Here is a 10,080-nt window from a genome sequence, read left to right as displayed (position 1 = left end):
TATGGCCCCTCAGTTCCAGCAGGACAGGGAACTGCTGGAGAGAGTCCAGTGCAGCCACCAAGATGCTGAAGGGAGTGGAGCATCTCCCGTGTGAGGAAAGGCTGAGGGAGCTGGGGCTCTGGAGCTGGACAAGAGGACACTGAGGGGGGACTCATTCCTGGGGATCAATATGGAAAGGGGGAGTGTCAGGAGGATGGAGCCAGGCTCTTCTGGTGACAACCAGTGACAGGACAAGGGGCAATGGGTGCAAACTGGAACACAGGAGGTTCCACTGAAATCTGAGAAGAAACTTGTTTGGGGTGAGGGTGGCAGAGCCTGGCCCAGGCTGCCCAGGGGGGTTGTGGAGTCTCCTTCTGTGCAGACATTCCAACCCGCCTGGACACCTTCCTGTGTAACCTCATCTGGGTGTTCCTGCTCCATGGGGGGATTGCACTGGGTGAGCTTTCCAGGGCCCTTCCAACCCCTGACACTCTGGGATTCTGTGACATCTCCCCCCAGCTATCAAAATTCAGAGCCCCTCCACCTTGCTCCGTGCCCCCAGGCGAGCCTCAGCAGCCTGGTGTGGGGTTTGAGGAGAAGATTAATGACTTAAACCACATATTTCACCTGCACCACTTCCCACATGTGTGACTGAACACGCACATGCTTTGGATCCAGCTTGGGTTTTGGCATCTTTTGTTGATACCATGCATTTTCATGAATAATGCTGGATATAAATCAGCCTGGGTTTCCAGGGATATTCTATAGCCAGCAGGTGAAATGTGGAGTTGTATAGAAAAAAGGCTTTATCCCTCATGCTGAGGTGTTGTGGAGATGCTCTCCACACAGGGCTTGGCTTTTGCAAGGAAACCTTCAGCCTCAGATGTACTCTTTATTTTGCCTCCTCCTCTATCCCACCTCTGCATTCCTCAGCAGTCCCCAAGTCAAATAAAGATGCTTAAGCCCAGGTTTTACCCACCTAATTGCCAGCTCGGCTCTATTGGCTCCTCCACAGGAACTAACTCCATCACATTATTAACAAAACGTTGTCCCAGCCTTCTGGAGCAAGAAATGAAGCCACCAAAAAACTCCAAGCTCTCAGGAGTGCTGGGACACAAGCCACAGACACAGGGGAGCAAGCAAGAAATTAAACACCCGCCATGGGAGAAAGCGTGACAAGGGAGATGGCCCCATCACGCTCTCTCAGGATGGAAAGCCACTGAGCAGGACACAAACATGGAAAGGTCTGGTAGGGATTTAAGAGGTTTCCCTCAGATGAGCTGCACAGGGAGAGCCAGGGGCAAGAGGAAAAAAAGGCGTTTTGCAGAAAAACACTCAAGGAGCTTGCTGTTAAAGGTTCCAAAAGCACCAGCACAAAGCTGGGCAACGATGGTGAAAGGAAGAGCTGAGAGGACATGGAGGAGTTTCAGTGGAGAGGAAGGTTTTTGAGGGATGGAAAAAGGTGCTCACTGGGAATGAGGAAGCCTATGAGATACCAATGAAGGTTTTGGAGGTGTTGTGGAGGTGGAGAAATCATGGGGATGCTGGGCAGCAGGAGGAGATCACAGTTAAGTTTGGGCATAAATGGGATTGTTGGAATTTTATTCAATTAGTGAAAAAAGATAGAGGACCTCAGGTGTGGGAAGGCAGGGAGGGGGCTAAGGATCACATACAGTAATGGAGCCCACAACCCTGTGGAGCAGTAAAGACCACTGATCCATCTAAAGAAAGGAGAGCCAAGACTTAGGCACAGCATGCCTTAGACCAGGAAACAACCTTACCAGTCAGGCACAGCCCCACGGCCAGGCAAGCAGAGCATGGTAGCAATAGGGACCATCAAGAACCCAAGTGTCACCAGGCAAATACAAGGCACCAGGTTTAGCCCAAGATCAATTTGGGAAACAGAAAATAAGTGGTCTCCCAGACCTCAGCTCAAATAGAGCTCCTAGAGCAATGGGTCATGGGTAGAGGTCCCAAATGAGGCTGATTGGGGCAATTAAAGCCTTTTGGTGGCCTCAGGCTGCTGACAATCCTCACTTGTCCCTTATTTTCCCTACAGAGGGGTGGCAGGATCCCCGTTCAGCACAATAGCACAGGCCAGGCTGCTTCCTCGTGACTCCAGCACCGTTTCTCCAGGATGTTGGCTCATCTTTGTCCACATCACACAGCAAGAGGGGACATGGAGAAGGACACCTGTATTCCAGCCTGTGTTGACTTCTGTAGTTTTGGTGTTCATGTCTTCCTCCACTTGCCTCAAGGCTGCTGCCAGTTTATGCAAAGCCTCTGTGGTCTTGAGCAGGGCTTATTGCCTTTCCCCGTGTAAAGCTCTGCTTTTCTGGCAGCATCAAATGATTCCAGTATCTCTGGACTTCTCCTCAAGTAGCTTCACTGTATTAAAATTGCATAGAAAGAAAAATAAAGAGGAAAAAGACACAGTTTGCTGTGTTGCATCAGGCACGTCAGCAGCACCGGCAGGGCTGTGCTTCCCGGAGCGTGCGACCGAAACGCAAAAGTGCCCTGGGCTGAAGCAAACCCTTATTTCAGTGTGGGGAGGGCAGTGTGTCCCCCACGCTTATGTAAAGCGTTGTGTCCGTGGCTTTCAGTCGAAATATTCGAGCCTTTCTATGGATTCTGTTGTCGTTGCTATTTTAGGGGACCTGATGTCTCCAGGGGATGACTCAGAGGAGTTCATCTGTAGCTGGCTGGCATTAATCAAGACTAAAAGCCTGATTCGGGAATGCATCTTTACGGAAGAAAACGGCTTAAGCGTGTGCTTAACTTTGGAGCTTGGCTGCAAGAAGCCGGCTTATGTGCTGTCCTGTGTGGAGCAGCAGTGGCCAGAAGCTGCTGATGCTCTTCAGAAGACCCACTTGTGAAAAATCACAGAAAACCATGCTGCTCCGGGGCTCTGCTGGATTACCTGCTTGCTACCAACAATGAACGTGGTGGAAATCCAAATTCATTATTCTGTCAGAAATTGTTACAAAATCACAAGTGGGTCTTTCTGGTTTGTTCACCTTTGGGGCATGAGGGCGGCCTTTGAGCTGTCAGCCCAGTTCCTTGTTCCACCGCATTTTTTTAAGGTATAAACTCATTTATTATGCTGCCTAATTCCCTGTAACGCTGGCTGTGTCTGCGTTTAATCAGGAGGGTGTTTTGCATACAGATTTCTCCACTGGTGAGAGACACGAACCGGTGAGAGGGAAATGGAAGGAGCCACTCGTGGAAACCTTCACAGAGTTTTAGTTTTCTGTTCGCTTTGCTCTTTGAGCCAAATGCAGTCTGAGCACACTCGCTCCTGCGTGAACCCGGCTCCCAGGACCTGCTGGTGCTGCGGCTTTGGGCTCGCATTTAAACACCCAGCAAAAGCCAGGAGAGATTATTGCAGGAGGTTTAGCAGGTGCACAAAGAAGATCCTAAATGGGAGATGGCCCTAAATCCAGGTCCAGGGGATTTTCACCAGCCAGATCTATCTCTAACAACTGAGCCCATGAGGAGCATCCCTGCTTTTGGGGGCTGACACTTGCTGTTTAACAGCACGCTGCTTTCGGAGCCACAAACACATATCCTGGTGCTTTTCAGAGCACAGGGTGATTTGTTTTCACATCTCCACATTTCCACCTTGACCACCGCGTGTCACACTGGGTGCTGCCATCGGAACATTTAGCAGATGAACGTGGTAAATGGATTTCTCAGCACAGTTGGGCAGAAGGGACCCGTGGGAGAGCACACAGAGGCCTGGGAGATTCAGAGCTAGCAAGCAGTGAGAGTGAATATTTTCTTAGAAGCGGAGTTTAAAGCAAACTTAGAAGCGGAGTTTAAAGCAAAAAGCTTGAGGAGGGATGTGTTAATCAGTCTGAAAGGTTTGAGTTTCTGACTTGAGCTCGGCCTGGTGGTATGTGCACTATTGGTATTATTTGCAAAGCTTTTTTTTCCTCTGGATCATCTCCAGCTCACACAGCTTTGGGGTGGCTGAATACACAGTGGTGATCTTGAGGAGCATCTCAGCCCATGCCTGTGGTCGAGGTTGTTAACAGGTGGGCAGGCAGCCAAAATCAAACCCAGGGCACCCCGACATGTCCCGGTGCAGTATCTCTGTGAACCTGAAGGACTTTTTCTGGAGATCCCACCTGCCTCAAGGAGCCACAGAGCAGGAGGGAGGCCAGGCTGGGGGGAGGTTCACCCCAAACCCCCAGGCTCTCAGGAATGGCTGTGGGGCTGAGCTGGGTTTGATCGGAGCTCATGGATGCACGGTGACAAACTCCTGCGCAGAGGCCCTGCTCCTGTAAACCTTGTAAGTGGGTGCTTAACTTCGCAGAGCAAGGAGATCGCAAGGTGGTATTTTATTCTTGTCAGCTTCAGCGTTAACAGTGACTAGAATCACTTGGGTAATTAAGCTTGTGCAAGAATAAAATGAAGAAGCGCCAGGTGCCTATGGAGATCTAAATAATTTCTCGGAGTGGGTAGAAGAGCGGTTCTCAGCTTCGCTCAGGAGCCAGAGTCCTAAAACCCCCAGGGGCAGCGCAGATCCCCGCGGGATGACCTGAAGGCAGCAGCCCTGCTTTTTCTCAAGTACCTTTTGTCAACCATCTGCAAGGAGCCCATGGGTACCCAGTGCTCCGTATGGAAAGTCCATAACAGAAGGAAGACCTATTGCAAAAGGCATGGCTAAAATTTCATACCAGAGTGGTTTTGAGCACTGTTAGTGTTTTAAGTAAGGAGTAACCAGCAGCCAAGTGCTGATCCCACTCTTGCCATGGGCAAAGATAAGGCTGGGGCTCTAGGAGGGAAACCATCTTCCCACATCTGCAGGATGGTGTTGGGAGGATCCCATCGCTGTATATAAATGTTTATTACTGCGGTTATAGGAGAAAGGGAAATGGTTTAAATGTGTTGGTGAGGAGCTGTGCATGTCACCCGCAGTGCCAGCACAGAGTCCCGGGTGACACACGGCCCCTCCATGGGACAAAACACAGGGTGAGGACCTGGGGCCACCAACCAAGTAGGTTTGTCACAGGCGACCAGCCTGGCAAACAAACACCCAGCTGCTCAGTTCCGAGCTGAACAAAGCCGGGGCTATTTATAGACATGTAGGGCAGGGTGATTAATGCCAGGGCCTTCGCTGTTACAAATAAGCAGGGTAATTAGGGAACTGGCTTTATTGATGAGGTAGCTTGTGGTGAGGCAATGTGCGTGCCCAGCACCCACCCCCCTGCACCCCTCCTGACCCCGGCACAGCAGAGCCTGGGGACAATGGGGTGTCCCCAGTGGTGTGACAGGGACCACAGGTTGTCCCCAGCGGTGTGACAGGGACAGCTTTGCACAGTGACTGTGAGGGGAGGACAGCAGGCAGTTCGCTGGAAGCTGTCACAAAACACTCAGAGCTGATTCTCGGAGCTGTTTGTCTGTCTGAAGGTGTGGACCGGTACCCAGCGAGGTTTATAGAGACATCTACCCGGGACATCTGACACGTAATCTGCTTGGATCCCCGAGGGAACCTGCCTGCGTCACCCTGAGCTTAAACTCCTGTTGCTGTGGACATCGATGTGCTTCCCATGCTCTGGCAGAAAACAAACACCCTTTTAGATGCGGTTTCTAATTTTCTGCTTGTTTCACGGGGTATTTGTATTGGAGCAGGCAGCAGGATCGCGCTGTGCGGGTGCTGCCCAGACTCAAAGCCGTGGTGACTGCTGCTCCAGAGAGCTCATAGAGCTCATAGAATGTCCTGAGTTGGAAAGGACCCACGAGGATCAGTGAGTCAACTCCTGTCCCTGCACAGGACAGCCCACAGGTCACCCCGTGTGTCTGAGGACGTTGTCCAGTCTCTTCTTGAACACTGTCAGGTTGGGGCCGTGACACCTCCCTGGGGAGCCTGTTCAGTGTCCAGCACCTCTGGGTGAAGAACCTTTTCCTCATGTCCCACTGACCCTCCCCGGCACATCTTCTGCCATTGCCTGGGTCTGTCACTGGTCACTAAAGGCAAGAGCGTGTCTTGTCACACCCATACCACATACCACCAGGCCGAGTACCCCTGCCCTCCCGGGGCATCTTCACCCCGCAGTGGATGATGTCACCACATCAGAGCGGCCCCGGTTCATCCTGGGACCAAACAATTCCCTCACCTAGTCCTGCTCCCTGCAAAATGACGGATTGACAGAGAACAAAAGGAACTGAGCCGGGCAGCGCGGTGACAAACACGGTGTTTTCATCCGTGCTGACCGGAGGGCAGAGCTGGAGCTCGGAGGTGCTACCTGGCATGGCTGGGGTGATACCTGTAGTTTTAATTATTAGGCTGTATTTTAAGGAATTCTAGAACTCCTAGTTTAGGAGAACATTAAGGTAGCAACCCTTAAAGATCAACCAACCTTGTAGCCATAGAATCTTTGTATTAGCAGACCTTGTAACCATAGAGTCTTTGTACTTGGTAGTCCTACCTTATTCTTAAAACTGACATAGATTTACAACATATTCTTTTAAAATAGGTAACTGAGAAACATGCAAATGGTAACTGAGAAGTAAGTGAGAAACGTGCGAATGTTGCTTAGCATTGCTTAAAAGTTACCTTGTGCTAGAATAGGTGTGGAATATGTTAATGGTTGTCAAGAATTGCAATGAATATGTAATTTTTCTGTCAATATAAACATGCATGACCAACTGGCCAGCGGTGGACCTAGGGAGGGAGACCCCCGGTACCAAATATGCTCCTTTTAAAACCCCCAACTGTAGTTTTAAGAGATTATTAATTTGCTGATTTTACAGTATTGGGGAGCACAGGTTTGTCTCACAGTTTCATGAGAACTTCCACCTGGAAGGTCTCAGTGACATTTTATTCTGATTTTGAGGTTCTCAATCTATTTTCCCTCACAAGTCGCTCACCACCGGTCTTTACATAGTGAAAGCCGAGGGCTTTCCCGCTGTATCCTGCTGCCAGGACACCCAGGAGGGCTCCGCGCTCCCATCTCCCCTTGTGTCCCAAACACCCCGGGTGCCCGGAGCTGCATCTGGAATATTGTGTCCAGCTGTGGCCCCTCAGTTCCAGCAGGACAGGGAACTGCTGGAGAGAGTCCAGCGCAGCCACCAAGATGCTGAAGGGAGTGGAGCATCTCCCGTGTGAGGAAAGGCTGAGGGAGCTGGGGCTCTGGAGCTGGACAAGAGGACACTGAGGGGGGACTCATTCATGGTTACAGATATCTAAAGGGGGAGTGTCAGGAGGATGGAGCCAGGCCCTTCTCGGTGACAACCAGTGACAGGACAAGGGGCAATGGGTGCAAACTGGAACACAGGAGGTTCCACTGAAATCTGAGAAGAAACTTGTTTGGGGTGAGGGTGGCAGAGCCTGGCCCAGGCTGCCCAGGGGGTTGTGGAGTCTCCTTCTGTGCAGACATTCCAACCCGCCTGGACACCTTCCTGTGTAACCTCATCTGGGTGTTCCTGCTCCATGGGGGGATTGCACTGGATGAGCTTTCAATCTTCCTTCATTCTTAGGTGTCTACTGGACCTTTATTTGATCGAAATATATTTTGTGTCATGATACAGATGGAAGCCTTAATGTGGGCTCCAAAATAACCCAGGCAAATGACTACCAAATAAGAAAATCTGTAATAAAAGAACATACAAGTTGTGTGTAGACTAAGCCAGTATTAACACAGACCAGAACAGGTCAACTAGAAAACCACAGAAAATCATTGCTCCTTTGCCCTGCTATACTGGTCAAAGCACAGAAAGAGCTGGGAACAGGGACTGGCAGAGTGGTGACTTTGTCAAAGCATCTGACAGGACAAAGAACTGATTGCATCCAGGAATGAGGAGCCTACAAAAATCAAGCGGTGAGGACAGGAAAAGAGAAAACAGGAAAAAGATGGCCCTAACAACATCAAGAAATACCGTGAGGACCTGGAGAGCCACCAAAGGATCACAGAATCATAGAATCATTTAAGTTGGAGAAGACCCTCAGAAACATCGAGTTCAGTTATAATCTACCCCAACTCCAGCACTAACCCGTGTCCCTAAGAACCTCGTCTAAACACCTTTTAAACCCCTGCAGGGACGGTGACTCCACCGCTGCCCTGGGCAGCCTGTTCAATGCCCAACAGCCCTTTCCATGAAGAAATTTTTCCTAATATCCAACCTAAACCTCCCCTGGAGCAACTTGAGGCCGTTTCCTCTTGTTCTATCACTCGCTACTTGGGAGAAGAGACCAACACCCTCCGCGCCGCAACCTCCTTTCAGGTAGTTGTAGACAGCGATAATAACCTCCAGGTTATAGCCTCCAGGCTATAACCTCCAGGTTATAGCCCACTTGCTTTCATCAGACTGTGCTTATTTTTACTAAATGCTAAGACCCTGTCCAATCCCTGACGTTATTCTGTGATTCTGTTACGGGGGGAACCGCTAACGCCTCCCACCGTATCCACCCGCCGCACTCAAGATGGCGGCACGCCGCCCTCAAGATGGCGCCGCGCCACACTCAAGATGGCGCCGGCGGAGAGGGCGGGGGTTGGAGGGGGTGTGTGTGCAGGGGGGTGTGGCGCGCACGCAAGATGGCCGCCGGCGCGGCGGAGCGGAGATGGCGGCGGCCGCGCAGGCGCGGCGCGGTGCGTCACGCGGCGCGGCGTGACGTGCCGTGCGTGCGCGGCGCGCGGTGACGGAGTGTGTCGGCCGCGTCCCTTTGTTGGCGGCGGCGGCGGCGGCGGCGGCGGCGGAGCTGAGGCGCGGCGGGGCCGGGCCGGGCCGGGGGGCGGCGGGGCGGGGGGGGCCGCGGGAGCCGCCGCCGTTCCTTCAGCGCCTCGCCATGGACTCGGACGAGGGTTACAACTACGAGTTCGACGAGGACGAGGAGTGTAGCGAGGACAGCGGCGCGGAGGAGGACGAGGAGGACGAGGAGGAGGACGAGCCCGACGACAACCTGGACCTGGGCGAGGTGGAGCTGGTGGAGCCCGGGCTGCGCGTCGGCGGCGAGCGCGACGGGCTGTTGGGCGGCGAAACGGGCGGGCTGGGCCCCGGCGGCGGCGGCGGTGGAGGCGGGCTGGGCGGCGGGCCGGGCCCCGGCGGCGGCCCCGAGCAGGAGGAGGATTATCGCTACGAGGTGCTGACGGCCGAGCAGATCCTGCAGCACATGGTGGAGTGTATCCGCGAAGTCAACGAGGTCATCCAGGTACGGCCCCCGCGGGAGAAACCGGGTTGGGGGGGGGAGGCGGGGCCGGGCCGCGCTCACCCCGACCCCCCCGCGTCTCCCGGGCACCCCCTGCTCCTCCCGGGGAGGCCTCTCGGGGCGCAGCCCGCGGCGCGTTTCCTGCCGTGGAAGCGTCGGGAACCAGGCCCCGGGCTCTCCGGGGCCTCCTCTTTGTGTGGTTTCCAGGCTGGAATCTCTCTTGCCGTTCTGCCCCTTGTCCTCACGCTGCCTGCGGGGGGTTGTGCCCCTTCGGGGAGTCGCTTTGGAGCCTGGAATTTGCCGAGGGGCAGCTGGACACCCCCTCTGGTTTTGTTGTTTGTGCCTCCCCTTCCCTCCCGCCTCGCACAAACATGCTCAGGGCTTCCACCTCCTCGCGTTTATTTCCAACAATTGCCAATAATCGCAGCAAAACAGTAACTTCCCCCCATTTTTTTTTTAGCGCACGGCTTTAAAAATGAAGCAGAGTTCAAAAATACTGTCTTCGGATGAAAATATTGTTATCTGTTCGCTCTTGAGCTTTTGGTATAAAGAAAAAACCAAACCTAAACACCTGGCATCGCTTTGGAAATGTTTCTGGCGAGGTTTTGCTCCAGCTCGCCAGCAAGTTTTGTGATGCTGTTCACTTCTTCTGCAGGTGACCAGAGTGTGGGGGTTTTCTTTTGTTCCCACTGAATCGACGTTATTCAGAGTTATTGCAAGTAACTAGAAAATGCTCCTCCTTTTCTGATAATCAAGCAGAAGTGGGGTGAGAAAACGAAATCTCTGGATATTGAATATTGAAGGGGACGCAGTGCCCGGAAAGCAGGTTTTTCTCCTAGTTGTGTCTGCTTCCAGCGCTGCTAAATCTGTTTAGGTATTAGATTCACTGCGGTGAATGCTTTTGCCCAACTGTTTTCTGCTCTACCGTGGCTACAACAGCAGCTTTAAAA

The 10,080-nt window shown here is 52.6% G+C and overlaps 1 protein-coding gene across 1 annotated transcript in view; it reads left to right on the top strand.

The window, feature by feature from the left end:
• The first annotated feature begins 8,702 nt into the window (after window positions 1–8,702).
• ARIH1 (ariadne RBR E3 ubiquitin protein ligase 1) overlaps window positions 8,703–10,080 on the top strand; it is a 52,524-nt gene continuing 51,146 nt past the window's right edge. Inside the window, exon 1 of the mRNA XM_065077128.1 lies at window positions 8,703–9,133. Within this exon, the coding sequence (XP_064933200.1) occupies window positions 8,771–9,133 (363 nt within the window). The 5' untranslated portion in view covers window positions 8,703–8,770. The remainder of the gene's footprint in view (window positions 9,134–10,080) is intronic.

This window comes from Columba livia, chromosome 11 (genome assembly GCF_036013475.1).
Source record: "Columba livia isolate bColLiv1 breed racing homer chromosome 11, bColLiv1.pat.W.v2, whole genome shotgun sequence".
Classification (NCBI taxonomy): domain Eukaryota; kingdom Metazoa; phylum Chordata; class Aves; order Columbiformes; family Columbidae; genus Columba; species Columba livia.
This window is presented reverse-complemented; position numbering and strand designations above follow the sequence as displayed.